The following is a 26,935-nucleotide window of genomic DNA, read 5'->3' on the forward strand; positions in this document are numbered from 1 at the left end:
CAAACTTTGACAAATTTAAATGAAGATTTAACCTCTTCGAATGTAAAAACTTTTACAGTAGCTGCATTAACACTTCAAAAATAATCTAGTCATCGAACAAATCGGACGTCACAGTCAGAATTTTCCAGCCAGGCCTCTTTCCACCCCCTCCCCTTCCGACAAAGGAGGAGGAGGTGGTGGTAGAGACATGAATTAAATTCCCTCTACTCCCTCAAGGCACCTCACTTGGTCCTGAGCTAGGCGCTGCATCGGTACCTGGTTGAAGAGAGCTGGATGACTCTGACTCTACTTGGGGCTGGCCTGAAGTGGGGAGGAGGTGGGGAGGTGAGGTTGCACGCCCAGAAAAGAGCGGAGGTGTGTGGCTCTACCTTTCCATCGACCCCTCATCTGGCAGTTGAATGGGGACAAGTTGCACGATAAAGCCAGAGTCTGTGTCCTCCACAAGCTACTTCCTCGCCCCCTCCTCCACAGCGATTGCCTTCCAGCGTCTTGAATGACCTGTGGGAAGAAAAAACAGAGGGTTAGAAAGGTTGCCTTTGCTGGTGCTCAGTTGCCCCATGGGGGTGTGTTGAGGGGGAAGGCTGGCCCCCTGTCCTGGAGCATTGAGAGACAGCAAGCAGATAAGTATTCACCTGGCTCTAGCCTCTCCCCATCTCGGCCTCCACCGCAGCCACGGTGGTGGGGCAGCCCAGCAGCTCCATTGCCTTCTCCTCATTGGGGTCAGAGTGCAGTGGTTTGGGATACCTTTCCCCCCACCATCCCCCCCTCCAGCGCTCTTTGCCCTCTCCCAGGTGTTGTGCACCATGTTGTCCTGCAAAGAGAAAAATAGAGAATAATTAGGCTTGCAGTTGTTTGAATGTGTGGAACAATTGAAGGTGCTACTGGTCTGCACCTTTCCTGGGGTTCTAGCTGTAAGGTCACTGTTCCTCTAGTTCCGCTTCAGAGAATTGAGTGCTGTGCCCACAGTGGGCAAGGTGAAAGGGAGAGCATGATGAGTGTCTTACCTTTCCTGCTCTGATCAGATCATTGAATTTCTTGCACACTGCTCCACCGTTCTGGGGACTATGGGTGTGGCATTTAGTGCCTCTGCCACCTTCATCCACGCCTGCCTCCTGACTGCCCGTGATGGCTGAGATGTAGGGGAGCTGAGGAGCCAGTCCCACCTTCCCTCTATCCCAGGAGGGCGTGCAGGTCACCCTCTGTGAAATTTAAGGCTGTCGCCCTGGCAGCCTTCTGTGCATCAGTCATCTGTGAGAAGGGAAAGATTTAAGACAATGGAGACACTTTACGGAGCAATTTATATGAACGAATTAAAATCTTTACGACTAGAGAGCTGTGTGCTACTAAGAACATAAGAAATAGGAGCAGGAGTAGGCCATCCGGCGCCTCGAACCTGCTTCGCCATTCAACAAGATCATGGCTGATCTTCTACCTCAACGCCATTTTCCTGCACCATCCCCATATCCCTCGATGCCTTTAATATCTAGAAATCTATCGCTCCCTGTTTGAATGTACTCAATGACTGAGCTAGTTTTGTATCGTCAGCAAACTTGGAAATGTTACATTTGATCCCCTCATCCAAATCATTGATCTAGATTGTGAATAGCTGGGGCCCAAGCACCAATCCCTGCGGCACCCCACAAGTCACAGTCTGCCAACCTGAAAAAGACCCGTTTATTCCTACTCTCTGTTTTCTGTCTGTTAACCAATTCTCAATTCATGCCAATATATTACCCCCAATTCCATGCGCTCTAACTTTGTTCACCAACCTCTTGTGTGGGACCTTATCGAAAGCCTTCTAAAAATCCAAATACACCACATACACTGGTTCCCCCTTATCTATTCTACTAATTACGTCCTCAAAGACCACCTATAGGTTTGTCAAACTGAACTCGCATTCCCCAGCCTCACCCTGAAGGAAACATTTTTTTCTCCTACCTTTTATAGTCCTCCACCCGAACACCTTGAGGTCCCATTGGCCATGTTCCAATTACGTTCAAACCACATTGGCTCTTTATGCTGCTTTGCTCCCATTTTACGTTCAGGCGTATGCTAATAAATTTGGCAAGAAATTTGAGCGTGACTTGATATTGGCAGAATGGACTTGGAAATGGGCGTAATTTCGCTCCCAACTTTGAGGTTGCGAACCCGCAGGATATTCCAGGTCGTTATGTGAGGTCATCCACTTTGGATCAAAAAAGGATGGAATGCTGGCCTTTATATCTAGAGGACTGGAGTACAAGGGGGCAGATGTTATGCTGCAGCTATAGACCGCACCTGGAGTACTGTGAGCAGTTCTGGGCACCACACCTTCGGAAGGACATATTGGCCTTGGAGGGAGTGCAGCGTAGGTTTACTAGAATGATACCCGGACTTCAAGGGTTAAGTTACGTGGAGAGATTACACAAATTGGGGTTGTATTCTCTAGAGTTTCGAAGGTTAAGGGGTGATCTGATCGAAGTTTATAAGATATTAAGGGGAACAGATAGGGTGGATAGAGAGAAACTATTTCCGCTGGTTGGGGATTCTAGGAGGAGGGGGCACAGTCTAAAAATTAGAGCCAGACCTTTCAGGAGCGAGATTAGAAAACATTTCTTTCTACACACAAAGGGTGGTAGAAGTTTGGAACTCTCTTCCACAAATGGCAGTTGATACTAGCTCAATTGCTAAATTTAAATGTGAGATAGATAGCTTTTTGGCAATCAAAGGTATTAAGGGATATGGGCCAAAGGCAGGTATATGGAGCTAGATCACAGATCAGCCATGATCTTATCAAATGGCGGAGCAGGCACGGGTGGCTGAATAGCCTACTCCTGTTCCTATGTTATTTTCAAAATTATTCCTGTTGAGCTATGACTCTGTTGCCTTCCTACGATTCCCAGTATCTAAAAAGGCTGAGTAAGTAATTGGTAAGTGATTAAAAATGCTTTGGTTCAAGTGCTGGGCAAGAGCACGACACTATTAATATCAGAAGTAATTGTCCTGAGGATTGGAATATAGTTGTAGTACTTGTGTAGTTTGGGAAAGAGGAAAGTTTGTTGGCTCTCACAAAAGTAGAAATCTTTGAAAGAGGCTCCTTTTTGTTGAGGGTTCCTTTTTCCCCTTTTTGTCTGAGGACATTGAACCTTTCATAAGCCATGTATAAGATAAACAAGAAAGTTTTTTTCCTTTCAATCTCTACTATATATCTTATTAAAATCCTACATCTGTGGCACTTCCTATCTGCAAAACTTGTCACTCTTTTTGTCACACTTTAGTGCCAATTTTTTTCCATTATGAATTCTTTTCTTCACATTTATAATAGAAATTGCATATGTTAATTTGTCACCCTGTAACCCCACAATCTGGCCACCAGGTAGCTTTTGCCCACAAGTTACTCAATGCTTTTTGAAAATATTTCATATGAAAATTTTTAACCTGCCAGTTTTTTTCAGTAATTGAAATTTCTGTGTCCAAAATAAGAGTTTAAATTTAGAAAGAGTTTAAATAATAGGATTATATTTATCCATTCAATTGTCTTGTATCTTTTAAAGTTTTTAATTGAAAGCCTCTGCCTGACCCAAAATCCTGAGCTTGGAACTGATGTTTTGTCCAGTTCTGTGACACTCTGAACTGAATGCAGGATACAGTCTGAGCATGTGCATTATACCTAATTGCCTAGGATGCATTAGCACTATTCAGTTAGCTATAGTGATGGATTATTTTTGTTTAGCTTCAGATAGTTTCTGTTCAGCTGTTTTTCTAAATTATTTGAAGAAAAGCTAGTGGACAAGTTTCAAAAGTTTTATTCAAATAAAGTTTATATTGAGTGTGTTTTTTTAACCAGACCCCAGGGCACTATGTCAAAGAAGAGTAGGGGAGTTCACCTGGTGCCTGGCCAATATTTATCGCTCAACAGATTGTCATCAAAAACAGATTATTTGGTCATTATCTCATCGCTGTTTGTGGGACCTTGCATTATGTTTCAAAAGTACTTAATTGGCTGTGAAGCGTTTTCGGACATCCTGAGGTTGTGAAAGGGTGCTCTATGCTTTAGTATAAGATTGCAGTTGTATAGTAGTTTCCGGAATTCTTTTCATCATCTAAAATTCTGTATTTAGTAGCCCAAATTTTGATTGGAATTGGTTTATGGCATATCTGGGGAGGTCAAGATAACTACAGTGACATTGGAATGTGTCACACAAAGAAGTAACAATTTCACCTTGTTGATAAAACAATACAGCATGTGCTTCAGAAGATTCTTTTTGTGTAAACAGGGCTATCCGAGCTTTTCTTTTATCTCCATGGGGCTGGATACGAGCATCTCATAAACCTTAAATCCGTGTTCTTGTTAATTTGCATATATGTTAAGTTGCTGTTATGAACAGATCTTGGTGTTCTGATTTAGGATTTATTCACCAACAAGAAAAGCCCTTTTCCAAATCTCTAGGCCATCGAAACTCACACCGTGAGAAATGTAAGCCCGAGTTGTCCAAGCTCTGAGGGCTGGATTGCCAGGGCTCCCGGAGCATAGTTTGGGCAGCCCAGTGTAATATTTTCAACTTCTAAGAGTAGCATTCTCTTTTTAATACATGTGTAATTGTTTCACAGGTGAACGGCCTTACAAGTGCCCTCAGTGTCCTTACTCAAGTTCTCAGAAAACTCATCTGACCAGGCACATGCGTACACATTCAGGTTAGTATAATGAGTAGTGAGTGAGCCATGCTTTGTTGTAATTTCAGATCAATTAATGGAAGTAAAAGTGAGCTGCATGATATTGTGTCTTTATGAAAGAAGCTATTAATCCAGAGAACGTGAGTTCAAATCCTGCCATGGCAGTTTGATAATTTGAATTCAGCTTTAAAAAAAAAATCTGAAAATAAAATGCTGGTATCAGTAAAACTGACCATGAAGCTGTCGGATTGTCGTAAAAACCCAACTGGTTCACTAATGTCCCTTTAGGGAAAGAAACCTGCCGTCCTTACCTAGTCTGGCCTATATGTGACTCCAGTCCCACGTCAACCTGGTTGACTCTTAACTGCCCTCTGAAGTGGCGTAGCAAGTCACTCCGTTGTATCAAACTGCTATCAGTGGTTCAAGAAGAAGGCCCACCATCACCTTCTCAGGGCAACTAGAGATGGACAATAAATGCCGGCCTTGCCAGCGATGCCCTCATCACGAGAAAGAATTTTTAAAAATTAAGGTTGCTCTACTCCCCAATGATTGTTTTTACTAATATTTTACTTAGTGTCACAGGTGCTCAACTTAAATTCAACCCTCAATTGTGAGCTAAAGGAAAATTTACTTGATTTCTTTTTCCTCCCCACCCTCACAAATTTCTCTGTCACTCCTGAAAGCACTGACCCTTGCTGCAGTAAGCACCCTTATATCCATACTAGTGGCCTAGGTGTAAGCCTAGACTGTGAGTGGCAGCAAGCAATTCGACCTTGGAAGCTATCACAGGTGAGCCCTGAACTGTCTTCCTCTGATGACAGCATATGCATGGATTCCATTGTGGTTAGCGATTGGGAGCAAGAACTCTGTCTGATTTTCCTCTCCCTTGCTGAGTGGTGCTGAGGCCAATTATAGTCCCCCAGCTGGGATCAGCTAACTTGGCACAGACTGGAATTAATCCTGAACCTTCTGATCTGTATAGCTTTGGCTACATTGTACAGTGCCTTTAACCAACAGATCATCAGGGAAACTCCATGACCATTTTTTAAATATAATTTGCTGTCAGAGGTTATAATGTAATTGAACAAGCATAGCAGTTAAGACGCAGTTCATAATACTTCAAACTGATTTCTTCAGAAATTAGCCAATTTTATTTAAAACATTTTCTTAAAGAAACCAAAGTGAGTAGAGCAATTTAAATGCAGCATTCATTGACCTCTTGTATATGTTTCAATGCATTAAGATGACTTTCCTAAAAGGTGATTTGCTTTTGATTTTTTTTTAAAAGGTGCAAACCCTTTTCCAAATTACTTTCTCAGCAACAGTCCGCCCATGGAATGCATCACTGAGCTGCTTATTGCGTTCAGTTATACAACCACAAAAGGAATGTAAATTTTTTTCTCTGTATAAAAATCTGAACTATTTCAGCTGCCTGCATTGTTGCATTGTTACTATGGTAAATGTTGATAGTAGCTGGGCTTAGATTGAAGGTGTAACATTTTTGCCATTTATTGCAACTGCTGAATTCAGAGGTGTGATGTTTGGGTATTATCTAACTTCAAACACATTTTAGACATTTTTTGAGGCTCTTAGTTTTGTTCTGTGTTTCAAAAAGTACAATTTTGAGTATGAATTGTCAGCATACTTGTTGGTTCAGCTGGATAAGCCAATGAGTAACTGAGCCATAAGAACCAGAAAGGTCCAAGGATTGATCCCTGACCGTGCTGAGTTAGCTGATCACAGCTAGGCCAGTGGTAGGGGTGCTGCATTTAGCCCCGGTGCCCCTGTATTAAGGGGAACAGCAGCCAGTAACTGCTTCCTGATTACTATTTAGTGGTCCCGACTGGACGTGCACGTGAGGAGAAGATTGGGGATATTGGCCCAACCTTGCTTGAATAGCATGTTGACACTCACATAAAAGAATGGTAACTCAAGCGAGCTGCTAGAAATGCAGCCGGCAACTGTGAAACTGTACTCCAAGAAGACGTCAGTGCCTTCGAGTGACGACATTGGCAGAAAAGCAGGAACAAAATTGTATGTTTACAAATTCTAAACTCCTCATTCCTCCTCATTCAACTTCCATGTGCAAATGGAATAAAGCTATCAAGTGATCGAGACAACCGCTCGTTGCTATGACAATCCGTGTGGTTATCTCCAAACTTCACTCACGCTCTGCTGTACCCAAAAGGTTCTAGAGAGTTCCAGTAGCAGCAGAGAAGGCTCAATCTACTGTGATGCTATGGGATTACTTGGTAGTATTCCACCTACAGCCAAAACTCAGGAAACCATCAGTCCAATTCTGGAAATATAACTCAGTTCTTTTTCTCCCGTTATTAGCAGCAATTTTCACTGAGCTCACCACACCAGGAAAAGATCCCTTATTGCCCACTTCAGTGCTTTTTTCACACTAACAAAAAGAAGATACAGATACAGAACTTCAGAGGCCAGCAACACTGAATTCTTGTCCTGCAATGTCTGTTCTAATTTATGCCTTACTGGTTACTAGGTCCCGGCCAGGATAAATTGAGTTGCCTTTAACTCCTCTTCAGCCATGAGGGATTTAGCAACGTATAAGGCACAACTTGTGCAGCACTAATAGATACACTGGCATGATAAATGTATCGATACTGGGTCCAATCAGCATACCTTCCAGTCTCCTTGCTATAGGGAGGTTGCTAATTGCATCATCTTGCTATGAAGGGAAAAGGGAGAGTCACAAACCAAGGTTTTAAATTTTGGTAAGGCACACATTGAAAGGACAAGAATAAATTGACCATAGTAAATAGGGCTGAACTGTTAATGGGTATACCTGCAGACGAACAGTGGGAAGTATTCAAATAAGTTTTTGGTATGATACAAAACCAGTACAATGCCCTAAAAGGCAACAGTTCCACTTGCGTAGTTAGAACCAGTCCAGGGAACTGTAGACCAATTACTTAACGTCAGTGGTAGGAAAGATAATGGAATCCTTACTCAAAGATGTAATAGAAAAACAACTAGAAACCGAAAATATAATAAAGAATAGGCAGCACGAATTCTAAAAGGGAAGGTCATACTTGACCAGCCTTATTGAATTCTTTGAAGAAGTAATAGAAAGGGTAGACAAGGGTAATGTAGTAGATGTAATATATTTGGATTTTCGAAAGGCCTTCGATAGGGTAGCGCATAGTAGACTCATGACAAGGTCAGAGCATGTGGAGTCAGGGGACAAGTAACAGTATGGATAGCAAGCTGGCTATGAAACAGAAAACAGAGAGTAGGGGTTAAAGGTAGTTACTCAGACTGGCAAAAGGTGGAAAGTGGTTTCTACGAGGATCGGTGCTGGGACCACTCTTGTTCAACGTTTACATTATCGATTAGGACTCGGGAATTGGAAGTGCAATTTCAAAATTTGCGAACGACACCAAATTGGGGGGTATAGTTAATACCAAGGAGGACTGTGACAAAATACAGGAAGACATTCATAAACTTGCAGAATGGTCATGTAATTGGCAAATGAATTTCAACATAGATAAGTGTGAAGTATTACATTTTGTAGGAAGAATAAGGGGGCCACACACTGCTTGGATAATAAGAGTCTAAATGGGGTAGAAGGGCAAAGGGATCCGGAGGTACAGATACACAAATCACTAAAAGTAGCGATGCAGATTAATAAGGCCATAAAAAAAAGTAAACCAAGCACTGGGGTTCATTTCTAGAGGGATAGATTTGAAAAGCAGAGAAGTTATGTTGAACTTGTATGGAACCTTGGTTAGACCACACTTGGAGTACTGTGAACAGTTCTGGTCTCCATATTATAAAAAGAATATAGAGGCATTGGAGAAGGTATAAAAAGGATTTACTAGGATGATACCAGGACTGAGAGATATACCTATCAGGAAAGATTGAGCAGTCTGGGGCTTTTTTCTCCAGAAAAGAGAAAACTGAGGGGTGACCTAATAGAGGTCTTTAAGATTATGAAAGGGTTTGATAGGGTAGATGTAGAGAAAATGTTTCTACTTGCGGGGGAGACCAGAACTAGGGACCATAAATATACGATAGTCATTAATAAATCCACAGCCCTCTGGGGTAGAGAATTCCAAAGATTCACAACCCTCTGCATGAAGAAATTCCTCCTCATCTCAGTCTTAAATGGCCGACCCCGTATCCTGTGATTATGCCCCCTAGTTCTAGACTCTCTAGCAAGGGGAAACAATCTCTCAGCATCTACCCTGTCAAGCTCCCTCAGAATCTTATATATTTCAATGAGATCATCTCTCATCCTTCTAAACTCCAGAGAGTATAGGCCCATTCTACTCAACCTCTCTTCATAGGACAACCCTCTCATCCCAGGAATTAATCTAGTGAACCTTCGTTGCACCGCCTCTAAGGCAAGTAGATCCTTCCTTAGATAAGGAGACCAAAACTGTATGCAGTACTCCAGGTGAGGTCTCGCCAAAGCCCTGTACAACTGTAGTAAGACTTCCTTACTCTTGTACTCCATCCCCATTGCATTAAAGGCCAAAACATGAGTAACTCCATTACATTGTTGGGGCAAGACTGTCAGAATGCTGCTCCCCTCATTTCGTTTGAACTCCCTTAAGATTCAAACGAGTAATTGCCATGCAGGTATGTCGCTGGTGTCAATACCTTAGCAACCTTACTGCTCAATGCCTTGCTGGTGTGTAGAATGGTACAGCAGATGTTTTGAACTGAGATGGAGCCCAATTACATCAATTCACCCTTCACCATAAACAGTTTGGTTTATGTCTGATAAATGGATCCTACAGCCATTGTTCAGACTAACCGGTTGCTTGGAGAAGCTAAAGCAGTTGACCCTGAACAAAACAACCTCTAGTGTTTTGGGTATGAAAGTTTCTTTACACATTCCACATGCACATGCTTTGGGTCATCCACAAGTTGTGAGCAAATTCTGCAACAGTATTTCTGGTAATTCCACATTGGATGAAGTAAAGTTGGTTCTTGGATCTTTGGGAATTAATTATTGACTCTATTGAAGTACCCATTTGGATCTCATATGGATAGAACTTCTGGTCTCCGATAGAGGACCAGATATGGCATAAAGCACCTCAGCGCCTTCATTTAACAAGTGTACAGTTGTGGATATTCTGTTGGCATCCAGATAAACTTTCACACTTAAAGTTGACAGTGCGAAGTAGAAATATTTTGTCTGTAGGTGCACGATAATGGCTACAACCCCATAGAGTATGATATTTGCAATTCTCACCTATTTATAACACTTGTATTGAGGACTGTTAGCTGGTTCATTGAGGACTTGTGTGGCAGTTTTTGTCCACCAGTAGTGGGAAATTTAGTTGTTAAACATTAGGTGGTATTCAGGAAAGGTGCTTGGAAAATACAATATTTTGAAAGGCCTACCACAGCTACCTGAGACTTATTTTGTACCAATTTGTGTTCAATCACTTTAATTTCCACTGACCTTCAACTTCTTTCTTTTAAGATTTTTCTACATCTGCTTATTGCAACTTCAGTTCAATAAACTGTATGTTCTGATGGTAGGACCTGTTATATTTGGTATATGGATAGAGAAATTGAAGACTACGTTTGCAGTTCATGCCTAAGATGTTCTGCATTTCAGTTTCTCAAGAAATGGTGATGCTGAAAATGTTATTCAAGTTTCTGTCATTGAAAAGGTTTATCACTTAATTGGTATTCACGTGGCTGTGGCTTTCTACATAGGTAGAAACTGGGGCATCCTCATTTAAATGATATGGAGGTTGAACAAATGAAGAGTGTTAGGTTACCTACCCACATTCTTGTGGTCTTCCACCTTTCTTTGACAGTCATTCAACCTTCTCACCCAGCTCCGTTGTTGACTTAGTGTGAGTTCATTTGCTCTGCTGCTAGCAGCTTCCTTCCAAGAGCTGAGGTCCAGTTCCAGAATCAGGCTTTTGAACTGAGCACATCACCTCACATCAGAACTCATTGCCTCTTATCAGTCTACAGTGAAAAGCAAAGTGAACTAAGATTAAGTGTCCGCAGTATTCACTAAAACTGACTGGTTAAATGGATAACATTATCATTTTAAATATTACAGAATTGGATTGGATGGGGAGGAATGTGGACACTGACTTCAGGTATTTTTTGATGACTGATGAGGCCCAATGACTGGTCATATTGGCTGGAATTCAGGCACTTAATAGTGAACATAATCAGTCAGTCATCCAGTAAGATCATATTGGTTGAACTAGATGTCAATTGTCAAACAGTCAAATGTAGAATTTGATCATAATGAGTCTAATTTAGGATCAAATTAGGGTGTAGAGGTTTCATATGAGTTGCTATTCGAAAGCGACAATAAAAGAAATGGGGAGCACAGAAAGTAGTTTGTGAGTAGTCTGTTGAAAAGCAAACACCTATTGCTGTCAGTGTAATATTTTATTTCCAAAATTTCAAAAGTGATTCAATCTTTGACTTTTCATTGCGTGTTTTCTTAGCAGACTTGTAATGAATTCGTTCCCATGCCACCTGCACTTCTTAAGGTGAAGCAGAGGGAAGGAAGAAAGTAAGTCACCATCTGTTTGGGCACCATGGCGGGGATTTTCAACTGGAATCCTGCTCGAAATTGGATCATTGCAGTGGAAATGGCAGGAAAATGGGGCAGAGAGGCCTACCGCCCAGACCACGATATTCCTCCCTCCGCTGGGACCATTGCTGCCCACTCCTTCCCGCCCACCGCATGAAAATGGCCCCGGGACCAGGTGGGTTTCCCTGCTTTCTGCCCGTGTTACGACTGCTTCCCAGGGCTGCCACGGGGAAGATAGTGGTGGGCCTTGGAAATTGGTGGTAACTGCCCTGAAGTGCCCCATGGAAGTAGAGCGTGTTGAAGTGGCCTCCTCTCCCTTCACTCTGCCTCCAGTGACCTACTGTTGAAGGTTCTGGTCTCTGCCAAGACCTTCAGTGGGTTTCCATTTCAGATCTTTGGGGTACTTCTGCCCCTTTAAGATCCCTGACTGGATCTTCTGAGTTCCTTCCTTTGCACCAGTGGACTCCCTCTTGCCGACATGAATGCCTCCGGGAGCCCACCTTGCATAAGTAATGAGCTCTGACCCAGGAAAATAGTGAGAGCTCCACCCCAAAAAAGAGAATTCACTCCCACTAGGTCTGATTATACATCACCTATTGGCTACTTCTGAAATAAAATGTTATTTAAAAAAAAACAAATGTTAAGAACATCTCCTCCCTAAATGCCATTAAAATTGTAATCTTGTGGAATCCTGCCAAGTCACTTTTTGTGGCTGGAACTCACCTTCCTCTAATGCGCTGCCTTAAAGCTGGGCAAGAATGATCATTCTTGGAGTCCCAGCTGATTGTGAACTTTTCAGCCAAGTGCCAGGGTCAATATCCAGAACCAAAAAGAGTAATCCCCTCTGGTAATATTTGACAGACTTGCATCAGATTTGTACAAAAGGCCAATTCTATCATTACATGAAGGAAGTAAGTACATTCCTTCATATATGAATCTGGCAAAGGTTAGCTACAAGTAGGTGTTTTCTAGTTCGAAGGATCTAAATTCTTGGATCTCTGCTATCGTTAAGTGTACAACTATAGTGTTCATTGGGGGCAAAGCAAGTTCACCATGCATGAACAGTACCGTCTGGTGCATAGCAATTTGTTCAGTGCTGCAGTTATAGTGAAATGTAGCCTGAATCTGGAGTAGAATCCTGACCTGACAATTCTGCTACTCTCTCGAGTCAGGTTGGGCCGTAACACCCAATATGATTTCACATCACACTAAACTTGTAGTGTAAACTCTCCATTATCATGCATACCTGGATTTCTCAATTGAAAAAAAAATTGGTTTTGCCACTCAACCCCCTCTCCATTGCCATGACTAAAGGTATGATGTGGAGATGCCGGTGATGGACTGGGGTTGACAATTGTAAACAATTTTACAACACCAAGTTATAGTCCAGCAATTTTATTTTAAATTCACAAGCTTTCGGAGATTTCCTCCTTCCTCAGGCAAATGTTTCAAGAGCTCCTTGAAGCCTACGCATTTATACATATAGAACAATACATGGTGTTTACAGACTGCCCCTGCAACTGCCCGTTGCCAAGGCAATCACCGTGTTCAGACAGAGAGGTGTCACCTGCAGAACCCCCGAATACACATTCAACAAAAAAACAAACAGGGAAAAAAAACAGAGAAAAAAAACAGAGAGAGGCAGAAACATCCGGAAGGCAGAGAGAGCCAGCAAATGACCCATTATATTAAAAACAGATAACATTTGTTCGCTGGTGGGGTAACGTGTAGCGTGACATGAACCCAAGATCCCGGTTGAGGCCGTCCTCATGGGTGCGGAACTTGGCTATCAATTTCTGCTCGACGATTTTGCGTTGTCGTGTGTCTCGAAGGCCGCCTTGGAGTACGCTTACCCGAAGGTCGGTGGATGAATGTCCATGACTGCTGAAGTGTTCCCCGACTGGGAGGGAACCCTCCTGTTTGGCGATTGTTGCGCGGTGTCCGTTCATCCGTTGTCGCAGCGTCTGCATGGTCTCGCCAATGTACCATGCTCTGGGGCATCCTTTCCTACCTCATACGTTGCAGGAAAGGATGCCCCAGAGCATGGTACATTGGCGAGACCATGCAGACACTGCGACAACGGATGAACGGACACCGCGCAACAATCGCCAAACAGGAGGGTTCCCTCCCAGTCGGGGAACACTTCAGCAGTCATGGACATTCATCCACCGACCTTCGGGTAAGCGTACTCCAAGGCGGCCTTCGAGACACACGACAACGCAAAATCGTCGAGCAGAAATTGATAGCCAAGTTCCGCACCCATGAGGACGGCCTCAACCGGGATCTTGGGTTCATGTCACGCTACACGTTACCCCACCAGCGAACAAATGTTATCTGTTTTTAATATAATGGGTCATTTGCTGGCTCTCTCTGCCTTCCGGATGTTTCTGCCTCTCTCTGTTTTTTTTCTCTGTTTTTTTTCCCTGTTTGTTTTTTTGTTGAATGTGTATTCGGGGGTTCTGCAGGTGACACCTCTCTGTCTGAACACGGTGATTGCCTTGGCAACGGGCAGTTGCAGGGGCAGTCTGTAAACACCATGTATTGTTCTATATGTATAAATGCGTAGGCTTCAAGGAGCTCTTGAAACATTTGCCTGAGGAAGGAGGAAATCTCCGAAAGCTTGTGAATTTAAAATAAAATTGCTGGACTATAACTTGGTGTTGTAAAATTGTTTACAAATGACTAAAGGTAGGCAGCTATTCTGCTTACGGCACGCCTTTGTCACTTTTTAATAGCTGCAGAAAAGCGCATGTGACTTGTGTTGCAATTTCTCTCTCTCATTAAGTGGAAGCACCTCACCCAACAATCCAACTTCGAACTGGACCTCATTGTGTGGAAATTGTAGTTTTGAACCCAATCCAATGTAATGCAGTATTTCAATGCAGTAGTTTATTGGGCAATCAGACTGTTGTTTATTCTTTGGGTGTTAGTGATAATAGCACAGTCTAGTAGTACAATTATTAACTGCAGTTATTATCCCTTATAATAGCACAAGCTTTTATTGAAGTCAATTAGGAGCCTGCATACTGGTAGTATTAGTGGAATGACCAGCTCAAACCTTGACACAGTTATCCGATCGACAGTCAGAAGTGACCTGAATACCTGATGAATTAACTCATCGGAGCTTCAGGGAATTGAGTGCTACCAAAATGAGATCTGTTAATGTTACTGGAAGGGTTAATTTTTTAAAATAAATCAGTGGTCTACACCTCATAATGTGTTTCAGGACAATTATGGTCTAACCGCAGAATATTAACACAGCGTTTTGCACCATTAGTTGTGTGTCATTGTATAGGAATTGTTTGAAAAACTCGTAAGTGACTCATGACCGATAAGTCTTGCACACTTGCCAAAGAACTCTCATCATAATATCCGACTGGTTTGACATCCTGTTCATGAGCTCATGTCGTCAAATCTATTTTTGAGGAGAAGCCCAAGAACCACTTCTGAGCAGAATTTCATACGATGGGGAACAGCTGTTCTTTCCAATTCAGAGTGGCAGCGTCAACTAATTGTAACTAGAATTCATTATTTGCTGAGTCACATGTTTGCTACAAAATGCAAATGCTTGTGATCAAATGGCATGGTTTGCATATAAAATACAGTCTAAGTCAGATGAGCGGATTCTGATATGAGGCTGTGTCAGATATTCCAGTCAACTGGAGGTTCATTGACTTTCTTTAACCTAACAAGTTAGGTATTTTTATCTTGAAATTGATGTTTTCTTTTCTTGTCACATTTATGAGGTGGATTACCGTTGCATGGATTTCTCAGTTCACAATGAAATGTAAAATTGCTGGCTGTATGTTCCTAGTTACTGCTGTTTATTACAGTATTATGTCAGGTGAAAGGTTATGCTTGTTTTTGATCTGTTTTCTTTTGTACTGTATGACTTTGATGTGTCTGAAAAGTGTGGTAAGGCTGCTATTCATTACATGTTAATTTTCATTTTCCTACAATGCCTTCACTGGACCAGATGGCTTTTGATTCCATTCTGTTATGGCAAGTTTTTTCTTTCTGGTCAGTATTGGTAGGTATCAATATTTAGTTTGCAATAACAAAGGTTATCTGGCATGGTATGTTTCTTAAGTTATTCAGTCAGATTTTTGTACATTGTTTTTATTTTATAGACTCGTTGAAATTACAGCACAGAAGGAGTCCATTCAGCCCATCATGCCCATACCCATCCTAACTCTTCAACTGGCACTACTTACTCTACTCCCATTTCCCTGCCCTTTCCCCATACCCTTGTGGATGTCGGTTGTTTGAGGACAGGGGATGTGGCCTTGTTTGCTTAAACTGGAGGGGGCGGGCACGAGAACACTTTCTTGCAGCTAGTATTAGTTCCACTAGCCAACACATTGCAGAAGAGTTCTGCTGTCCAGGGAGGAAATCCATTAGACGTGGAACTGCATCTGCTGAGATTGCACGGCCAGTATAGGTTCTTGATGCTTCCTGCACTCAGCCTGTGGTTGGAGAAGTACCATTTGGATTGGGGCCTCTTTTTTTTTGAGGCCTACAAAACACAAGATCCCTCCTTCCTCAGACACCCAAACTGTCTTAAAGGAGAAGTGCGTGGGAGGAGAACGTAAGCCTATGTTAACCACTGGCTAAACTCAGCCCAGGCCATCAATGTAATGTAGCATGATCAGCAGACTATAAAGCTGAGAATCTCATGCTTCATGGCCTGCCTTTATTCCAGGGCCATGACCAAATTGCACCGGCCCCTCAGCCTGCTATATCCCTGGAAAAGGCACAGTGCCAGCAAAGGTCCAATATGTTTTCCTGCAACTACAATACAAATTGTATACTGTATATGGATTTTAAAAATGGATATATGCAACCACCTACAATAAATGTATCAATGTAACTTTTCTTTCTTCCTTATTTTATAAATGTTTCAAAAAATTACACGAATGCAAAAAAGGATCCTTTATTATCATACTTTTTAAGAACATTTTAAGTGTCTATTTTTAAACATGCCTCACTATCCCCACAATGAAATCTAATATTCTAGAGAGATCCTAAATAATATTCGAACTCCCTCACTCCAAGCATTGTGGTGATGTAATGATGACCAAGCTCTGTAAAGTACTACTGAAAGTCATATGTGCATGTTTTTAGAATATATTTGCCAGTATAGTGTGTTTGTACGTGCATGTGTATAGTCTTTGAACAATCACCTCAGTGGCTTGTCATACCTGTCAGTATTTGTGATGCTGTAGTTTTGCATTGTCCTCCTAGTGTCTGTTCTTTGTGTTGACATTTTGGTGCTGGGGCAAAAAACATCAAAAAAAAGTTCAGGCAACTTCAGATGGAGTGAATTCCTAGAATGGTTATCTTCAAAGTTTAAAAACTGTAATTCATAATTTATTTTCCACAACTGAGAAGTTGCTTACAAGCACAGAAATACAGCAATAATGTAAAGAATCAGTGAGACAATAGTTAGATACCTCAAAACAAAAACTATATGTATTTGCTCAAGATCATTCCAAGCAGTTCACTGAGGTCCAGAAGTTCGTTGAGACTGATATCAATTTCCACTTTCATGTGCATCTCATTATTGTGATGAAAACATTAAATCTTTGTTTCTAAACTGTAGTTGCAAGCACTCTACAAACTATATGGATTGTAAACTGAAATAAGATAGTCAACTATTTCAACACACTTTAATTCAGTTAAGTACAGTGTACTGCAGACCAGTTTAGTGACAATTGCATGACACTGTCTGAAGGGTCAGTGGATAGTTTGTCATAATACGCTGTCTGGTAACTAAAGGTTTCTATTCATGTATTTCAACAGGTGAGAAGCCATTTAAATGTGATCAATGCAACTATGTAGCATCAAACCAGCACGAGGTGACGCGGCACGCCAGACAAGTTCACAACGGACCCAAACCGTTAACCTGCCCGCACTGTGAATACAGAACGGCTGACCGCAGCAACTTCAAAAAACATGTGGAGCTCCATGTGAATCCACGCCAGTTTCTGTGCCCCGTCTGTAAGTATGCAGCTTCCAAGAAGTGCAACTTGCAGTATCATATAAAGTCCAAGCACCCTCATTGCAGTGACATTACCATGGATGTGTCAAAGGTGAAGTTGCGCACCAAACGACTTGAACTGGATGTTCCTATCTCCAAAATGGGCAAGAAAATGTCAGACAAACTGCAACTGAAAAGAATCGAGAATCCAGACGAGAAGGTCACTGCCAAGCCTGAGAAAAGTACATCTGTTTCAAAGGTGCGAGGTTTGGACACCATCAGCTCAAAGAGTCAAAGGATGAAGACCCGAAATCATAAAGTTTTCAACAACAAGCTCCCACCAAGAAAAAGGGAAACTGATTCAGAGAAGGCAGGGAATATCAAGGGTAGCAAAAGAAAGAGATGCTCGGCAGAGGTGTCTTCACAGCAGGAACCTGCGGGTGAGACCCACACAGAGGCAAAAAGGAAGAAAATATGGAAAGCTAAAGAATTGGTTGAGCATGAAACACGGAGAAGCAGAATCAAATTAGACAAGTCCTCACGCAAGAAAAATCTTAAATGCAAGCAAGCTAAGAAGAAAAACAAAAAGATTAAAAAAGCCCATGTACATTCTGCTGGTGATGGTCCAGATAAGAGTAAGAAATCTGATCAACCTGAGGACCAACAGATTCTGCCTAAAAAGAAAAGAGATTGCCCCAGAAACTTGTCATGCAGTAATCCTGGTGTTGAAAGTGTACACAAGAGAGAGGACCAGAATTCAGAACCATTCTGGGATATTGTGATGAATGAAACTCCGCTTGGTACTGTTGTTGAACAAAATGAAAACCCTCTGGATTTGCATTCTGCAAAAACTGCCTGCGAAATGGTGCCAAGGACCTCGCAAGAGTCCCAAATGTCACCTGATAAGTTAACTGTCTCTCAATCAGCGGAACAAAATTTGACTGAAAAGTTGATAAACAAAAACGGAGAGTTTCTTTGCCTAGAGGAAACTCCTTTAGCTTACACGGAACAAACTGGGGCTCCTACTGGTAGTTCTGGGAAAACAGAATGTGCAACTTACTCATCCAAGATCTGCAATGACCTAAATAACTCGGAGGCAAAAGAGGTGAGTGAAGAAACTAGCTTAATTTCTGATGTTGAACAAGAAGGGTCTATTCAGGTGATCAGTATTGAACTTGCTTTGGAACTTCCTAACTCAAACGATCCAAATAAAGACCAGGATGGCATGGAGGTCCGGGATGGCATGGGTGACCAGATGGAGGTCCGGGATGGCAAGAGTGACCAGATGGAGGTCCAGGATGACCAGATAGAGGTTCAGGATGGCCAGAACAAGTTGCAGGATGATGAAAACAAGGTTCAGGATGGTGTGGATGACCTCAAGAAACTCCAGGGTAGTGCAAGTGAGGTCCAGGATGGCAAGACTAACAAGGGCAAGTTCCAGGATAATGGTGACCAGGTCCCGAATAGCAAGCAGGACCAGAACAAAAAACAGGACAAGGACAAGGATGAGATGATGGAAATAGATGAAGATGAAGGCATTCACAGCCATGAAGGAAGTGATATCAGCGAAGATTCAGAAGGAAGTGATGACTCTGGTCTGAATGGAGCAAAATCCACTCCCGATGACAAAATCAACAAAAGGACATTAGAGGAAGGTGTGATTGATGCTCCAGAAAGCTTTGTTTGCATATTCTGTGACCGTATATTCAGTGTGAAAGGAGAGTTTACCAAGCACCTTAATCGTCACTTGGTAAATGTATACTATCTCGAGGAAGCAGCAAAAGGCCAGGAATGAGAAAAGTCTCAATTTGGCGAGTTTCCACCGAATATTAATGATATCTGTTACAAAGTGATGCAAATCACACTAATGTGATTGGATTTGGGTTATTTTGCCTTTCCTTCACGGAACTATTTGTTGCTAACTGCATGTATTTTCTGCTCTTTCAAGTTTCTTGTTCATAATTCAGAGGTAGTGTGACAGCATTCATTCACACCATGGCTAAATCTGTTAATCATGCTTCGTAGCAGTTTAATCAACCACTGATTTTGAATTTTCATTGCACTATTATTACTCAAATTGTTTCATTTAATCTGATACAGCAGTTCTGTTCTGTTTCATCCCATTGTAAATACTTGGTAACACTGGACATTGAGATATTTTTCTGTTTTTACATGACCCAGGGTTTAAGCTGACCTACAACGATTACCGTAGCTGTTCATAATTTAAAAACACAAGCTAGTCAGTGGTTGAAGAAAGAAATCAAACTGCATTAAGTGTTTGATTTGGATATTTCCCTTGGTAAGGTTAAAAGGATGGCCTTTCATCGAGCAGTCTTGCATTTCAAGGGCATTTGATGCATTTGTGTCCACCGTGCATTTTAATCTTGATGTACATTGCATGGAATTAGCCCATTTTCATAGATTTACATTTTAGGCAGTGATTCATTAAAAGTTAGCTGATCCCATTTTATCTTTTTAAATCATAACGTACATTTTTTACATTGACAGTTCACGGAGCATTTTCAAGATTAAATGTTAAAATATCCTGCTTTTCGTTCAAATCACAGGAATGAGCACTTTGCAAGATGATACCACATCTCAAGTAACTCATGTTACATGCCATGATACTTATTTAGGAGTTTGTAGCAAACAGTTCTTGGTAGCCACACAAGAAAATGATCCAATATGGTGCTTAAACAGCTTATAAAATTGCACGATATAAGTAATCAACTATGCAATATAATTAATTAGTGGTAGTTTATATATAGAAATGTTTTTCTGTATCATGTTTTTATATTTGTGTGTTTAACCAGCTATTTGGGACTTGACGATTAACCGAACCACTGTGCAGCAAACTCAGCTGATTGGGGGAGTTGTCCTTGTAAAATGCTAAGTTGTGTTCCATCTGTATTGGGCAGCGACATAGTTTTCAAAAGGTGAATGTCAAGCACCCCAAATAAGAGGTGTAAAAATCCCTGTCTTGCATCCATTTTAGTTGAAGAGCTGTCACTCGAGGGTGCTCTCTTGCCAGCATTCTGTGCAGTAGCACATACAGCTTTTGGCAATCTGGGATTTCCCTGTGGGCATTTGTAGATCGACTATTATAAATGGAACTGATTTTGTCCCAATTTGTTGAGGTAATCTGTTTAATCTGTCTCTAACTAGTGCATCATGTGTAATGGCCCTTTCTTCATATGAGGACCAGTCACAGTCTTGATGCTGCACTCAAATGATAGCCTCCTGGGCACACACTGAACATTGTGTAGACCTGGCAGAATTATTGGAATGCAACACTTTGAAAGATTTGCTCACCTCTGATTGACTTAGCTAGTGAGTTGGTATGGCCAAAGAACATAAATTACTGTGATTTTCATTTGCTTTTTTTCTCCTGAATTAATAATATGAGGTGTTCAGTCTACTGTTTGGAGTAGCCACTTTCGTTGAATATGGAAAATAGTTTAAATGCTGAATAGTATTTTCTTTGCTTTGACAATCATGTTGAAAACTCATTGTATATCTGTGATCAAATTAAAACTTTGTGTTTACATGGATTTTTAACTGTAATTTGCTTCTCATAGTTTGTGGTACTCTTTATTACACAAGCCTTGTAATCATTTTGGTAAATTGTATTGAAACTTGATTACAGTTAAAAATCTGTGACATTACAGTTTGAATAATGAATGCTGTAAGAGGTCTGGAGGTTCTGCTCTTGCTAATGTGAAGCATGCTTGTGCTTTTCAGTTCTAGAATATTACTCAGCATGCATAGTTTAATGTAATCTTTTTGGTACTAAAATGCTAAATGGCTACACCAGCAGCCCTGCATTTCCCATGGTAGGTAGTTAGCGCACGACAATTAAACAGTGAAACATTGTTTGTTTAAATTTAATTAAAAACTCAGACTTCACTCAATAGCTGAAGACTTGTGTCCTACTTCTTAGAATCTCATTCATCTCCTGAAAGAGCAGCTTTAGCAGGACCTGAGTTAGTTGGCTCATGAGTTTTTGATTGACTTTCCATCTCGTTAGAAATTTCTGCCCCATGCACGGTGACAGCAGCACACCATGGGAGGAATAAGCACAGAGCTATTGCTGCTGAATTCAGCACTGAACTTTGCTGAGTTTATGTTTGGTTTTGGCCTCCTCCCTGATAATGAGAACATGCCTGCATGAGACTAGCAACTATGCTGTAACCTTTAGTACGGTGCAATCCTTTCACTGCAGGACTATAGGGGAGATTTTTGTGGGTCTATACCCTGGTGCATTGGATCATCTTGATGCATTGAAAATCGGATAAGTTGGAGCACGAGTGTAAAGGAATCTGCCTGATTTTCTGATGTTCATTGCATCCGGGAGTCGAACTAGGAAAATCTCCCCATATACATTTTTCCCAGAATGCAGTGTTAAGATGCCAGTGAAAACCTCCGTGTGACTGGGCGACGACTTATGTTAGCCTTGAGATCTCTTCAATAACGGACAGTAAATTACCAAAATTGTAATTTTGTTTTTTAACCAAAACTGCAATCTCCAAATTTATTAAATATAACATATATTGCATGATCAATTATATACCATCACAACACCCTTTAAATTTTTGATCTGCAGTATCACTGCACAGATCGAGAATGGGAGCAGCCTTGCTACATAATCAAATTTTGCAGAGCTTTTTAAAAAATGATTGCATGCATAGGGATGAGTTTGTGCATTTTTTAATGTAATGTTAAAAATATGCCTATGGTGGAATATTTTGATTTTTAAAAATTTGGTCAGTCTCTATGCAAACACTTAAATGACTGTCTGATGACGGTAGGAGTCCCTGTAAATTCAACTCTACTGTTAGCTGATGGTGTGCCATTCTTTTTGTCTGAACTATTAGAATCATAGAATCTTGCAGCACAGAAGGAGGCCATTTGGCCCATTGTGTCTGGGCTGGCTCTTTTGAAAGAGCTATCCATTTAGTCCCGCTTTTTCCCCCATAACCATGTAATTTTTTCCTTTTCAAGTATTTATCCAATTCCTTTTTGACAGTTACTATTGAATCTGCTTCCACCACTCTTTCAGGCATTCCAGATCATATCAGCTCGCTGCGTAAAGAAATTTCTCCTCATTTCCCCCCTGGTTCTTTTGCCAATTATTTTAAATCTGTGTCCTCTGGGTCCTGACCCTCGTACCAGTGGAAACAGTGTATCCCTATCTACTCTATCAAAACCCCTCCACTAAAACACATTGGGTAGCAGGTTACCTGCTCTAAACTCTAAAAATGCAACTACTGCTCTTAGCTTGCTCCCAGTGATTGTATTTGGTACAATGCAGATTAATTAGTGTGCAGGCACTGGAGTTTGTCAAGAGAGGATGGGGGAATTGTATGAGAGAGGTTGGCATAGCAGCCTAATTGCTATGCGTTCTTGTTAAAACAGAATGTGTAGTGGAACGAGTGACTAATCTGTTCCTTTGTAATAAATTTGCCAGCAGTGTTGGGAGGAAAACCAGAGTGCTCAAACTGCATTAGATCTGAGCATAACAGCAGTTGATGGTCCTTGACTTAAGGAATAACAGCTTTGTGTGACATGCTTTTTAGTGGTTTCCCTGATAGTTCCCTGAGTTCCTTCAGTGAGTAGCTGAGCCGTAGAGCCCAGAGAGTTCCTAGGTTTGATTCCCGGTCTGTGCTGATTGCTGCAGCGGAGGCTGTAGAAATGCTTGTAGAGGTCGCCAGGAGCCCCTTTGTTAGGGAAGGGAAAGTTGCCCAGGGTTGCCACACCTGATCACTATCACTGCTGGACATGCATTGGTGTGGACGGCAGGTGAGGAAAGAATCTGATTTGGCCCCTGTGGTCCAATAGCCTGGTGTCACTTGCCATCAAGGCTCATTCACGACTAGCACCCGTGGAACGGTATCCCAGCAAAGGGGGGTGGGGGAGGAATTGGTTTTCAAACAAATTATGAGGAAAATAACACACGCATTACTTGTGTTGCAACTTCACTCCAATAAGAGGTGTGTGTGATTGCAAAATGTTCTTTTGCTGGTTCTGAACTGTAAAAATATTGATAGAAAATTGAGTGTGCACTTTTAGCTTGGTCCTCCAAAATCTGAATGCAGATTTATGACATTGTAATAACAAAACAAAGGGCAAATATATGTTGGTCTTCAATTTATGAGCATTTGACTTGTGGGTTTAGCAGGAAAACTAATCTGAAGCAGATTTTATTTTTTTGGGAGGCAGGAAGGGCAATATAATTTAATGGGGGGGGCGGTGGGTAGAGGAGCACAAAATCATTGTGCAAGAAGTTGAAGGAATATTTAACAAGAAATGTGGGCCATTAATTATTTCAGTAATTTTATTATTCTCTGGATGCGTGCATCGCTGGCAGGGCGGACATTTATTGCCCATCCCTAGTTGCCCTGGAGAAGATGATGCTGGATCATCTTCTTGAACCGCTGTAGTCCATGTGGTGAAGGTGCTCCCACAGTGCTGTTAGGATAGAATAATTAGTTATCAGAGTGGATTGTACAGTCTTAACCCGTAACATAGCTAATTTAGTGTGCAGAGCAGCAGGTTTGTAAAATGGTTAGAAATGAGGGGTGTCATACGATCACAGAGCTACCTATAAGGCTGGATAGCTAACAAGAGCAGGCAGCAACACTACAGAAGAGAAGTAGACTAATATTTGGCTTCAAGCAACTTTTAAACTGGATAACTGCCAAAATGACAAGAAGGGTAATGATGCTACAGCATTCCTACAAAGCAGTCTCTGCTCTAAGAGACCTCGAGCAGCACGACTCTCAAAACACTTTGCCTGTTGTACAAAAGCGGTGCCACTGGTGCTGGTTTAAAATGGAAGCTTATTAGTAATTCAGAATTGTTTGACAGCATTATCTGTGCAATACTTCTGTTTTTCTAAAGATACCAAAGTAAAAAAAAAAATAACCTACTACTGTACTTCTCTTTTCAGATTAATAAATAGAATTTTGATTTCAAGGAGAAATGTTTGTCAAAGAAAATGACTCTGACAGTTGTGTTGAACAGAATAAAACTGTCACCGTTTTAGTACAAGGACTATGTGTATAAAAAGGATATTTTTCACAATATTTGCCTTTTTGTTAACTAAAGTTGAAAAAACTAATCTTTCTGTAATTTTCTAAAAAGCATCATAGTATTTAGCAAAAGTTTTGCTGCATTAAAGTTTTGTGTGCAATTGAGTGTGCCTTTCATTCTGGACTACTTTGTGTTTTCCGTTCTGTGTTTTTCTTAGACTGGTGCAGAATGCGCTACCAACTGATGCATAGCTAGGTTGTGAGGCCATTTGGCTCTGGTATTGCCATTCCAGAGCGAAGGGCATCAGTTAAAATCATAGAATCACTCCACGCTCCTGTCTGCCTGCTACACTGGACATTTCCAGCACTTCTCAGATGAGTGACAGCAGAGATATTTTTCTTTGAGAAGAGAAGAAAGTGAAATCTGAAGTCTTTACTAGTTATTTAACACTAACTTTTAATCCCTGGGCATCAAGCTCATGCACAAAACTGTTTAAATGGTTTGTTAGACAAAGGATAATGTAGCTTTACCACATCAAATATGCATGACCCAATGGTTATTGGAAGTTAATGCACCAAGAACGCAAACCATTTTACGCTCCTGTTGATTCAGTTCTGATTTTTGTTTTACGACCTCCGGACGTTCCAAATCACTTTACAAGCTATGAAGTACTTCTGAAGTGTAGTCACTGTTGTAATGTAGGAAACGCAGCAGCCAATTTGTGCGCAGCAAGATCCCACAAACGGCAATAAGATGTCCAGACAATCTGTTTTAGTGATGTTGGTTGAGGGATAAATATTGGCCAGGAGAACTGCCCTGCTCTTCTTTGAAATAGTGCCATGGGATCTTTTACATCCACCTGAGAGGGCAGACGGGGCCTTGGTTTAACATCTCATCTGAAAAACGGCACCTCTGACAGTGCAGCATTCCCTCAGTACTAGCCAGCCTGGATTATGTGCTTAGGTCTCTGGAGTGAGCCTTGAATTCATAACCTCTGACTCTGAGGTGAGATTGCTACCACTGACATTGTGACTTGTTTCCACCATTCCCAGGAGGAACAGGCAGATTGTTGCCAAATTTCTGTCAGTGTTGATTTTAGCTGGAAGGTGGATGAAAGGTTTGGGAGATTTGACCTTTTTGTCTCTACTTCCTCTGGTTGTCAGTCTCTTTGGCCTGACTGACACTGGGAACCAGCCGTGGCTGGAGTCGGTGCCATCAGACTACCATTGTTGGGCCAACTCAGAAAAAAATGTAGCTGTGTCTTTGTGACACTAAAACCATATTACTTGAGCAGTCACAGCAATACAGATCACAAATAAAGTTAATAGTGCAAATATTAAAATGTGGCATCTTTAAATTAAATCATTATATTAAAAGCTGCTTATGACCACAAGTAAGCTGTATAGTATATTTAGAGTTTGAGCTGTAAACACAATAGTTACGGGGCACTTACCAGATTGGAAGATTATGCTCCAAACTGTGCTTTAGCAAAACAAAACACTGTTGTTGGAGGATTAGGCTAGAAACCCTGTGGCAATCATTATTTCTAGGATGATCAATTTAGTTCAGTTCTAAAGTTCTGTTATGTGAATGGATGTTTCAACAGGATAACCTGACTGCTAACAGCTGGGACCCAGATTGCAATCAACTGATCTGTACCAGGGTTAAGTAAACTATTAAAGTTTAATAATAAAAGTTGTGCTTGGAATGAATGCTGTACATTTTTTGGTTTTTCATTCAGTTTTGTGCAGTTACAGTTGTAAGATCAGTAGTCATATTGAACTTTCTAATCAAGATTGCCAATCTGAAATTACAGTTTATTTTTGTCCTGATCACAGGGTTTGACTATATATTGCCCAGTTGCAGTTTGTTAAAGACATGCACTGAATTGTGTCCTTTGTTCTTATTCATGGCTTAGATTTCACGTGGATAGTTTTAGTTTAGGACCCAACACTACTAGTAGTTGTTTGAAATAAGGCAAGAGTAGAGAGAAAATCAGCAGATTTGGTTAAATATTTTTTGTCAAAGTACCTGGCTGTATCTTGTATCCAGAAGGTAACTGAAATATATATTTAGTTTGTAAATAAGCCCCATTACTTATAGATTGCTTTTCGCTTTTCACTGTACTCCACTCACTGGCTCTCCTTTAGAGGAACTCCCTCTTGGTGTCTACACCTTGCCACCTCCTCCTCCCTGACCTTAAGCAATCTCACTGAGATCCTCCACTTGGACTCTGCTTCTGTCTCCTCCCTCGCTTCCCTCCCCCTCGCTATACACCACCCTGTAAAGCACTCTGAGATGTCCCTTCATATGTAATGTGTGTTATAGAAACAAAACCAAATAAAAATGGTTTTATAAAAAGGAAATCTGCAGAGGACTGGGTACTTAATATTCCTGGCTACAAGATATTCAGGAACAATAGAATCATAAAAATTTATGGCACACAAGGAGGCCATTCGGCCCATCCTGTCTGTGCCGGCTGAAAAGGAGCTATCATGCCTAATCCCACTTTCCAGCACTTGGTCCGTAGCCTTGTAGGTTACGGTACTTCAAGTGCATATCCAAGTACTTTTTAAAATGTGACGAGGGTTTCTGCCTCTACCACTCTTTCAGGCAGTGAGTTCCAGACCCCTATAGCCCTCTGGGTGAAAAAAATCCTCCTCTGCTCCTCTCTAATCCTTCTACCAATTACTTTAAATCTATGCCCTCTCGTTATTGATCTC

The 26,935-nt window shown here is 41.3% G+C and overlaps 1 protein-coding gene across 1 annotated transcript in view; it reads left to right on the top strand.

Annotated features, from left to right (window-relative positions):
* Positions 1-24,376, top strand: part of rest (RE1-silencing transcription factor) — a 51,043-nt gene extending 26,667 nt beyond the window's left edge. Inside the window, exons 2-3 of the mRNA XM_067983392.1 lie at positions 4,591-4,674; positions 17,003-24,376. Of these exons, the coding sequence (XP_067839493.1) occupies positions 4,591-4,674; positions 17,003-18,975 (2,057 nt within the window). The 3' untranslated portion in view covers positions 18,976-24,376. The remainder of the gene's footprint in view (positions 1-4,590; positions 4,675-17,002) is intronic.
* The last annotated feature ends 2,559 nt before the right edge of the window (positions 24,377-26,935 follow it).

This window comes from Heptranchias perlo, chromosome 4 (assembly GCF_035084215.1).
Source record: "Heptranchias perlo isolate sHepPer1 chromosome 4, sHepPer1.hap1, whole genome shotgun sequence".
Classification (NCBI taxonomy): Eukaryota; Metazoa; Chordata; class Chondrichthyes; order Hexanchiformes; family Hexanchidae; genus Heptranchias; species Heptranchias perlo.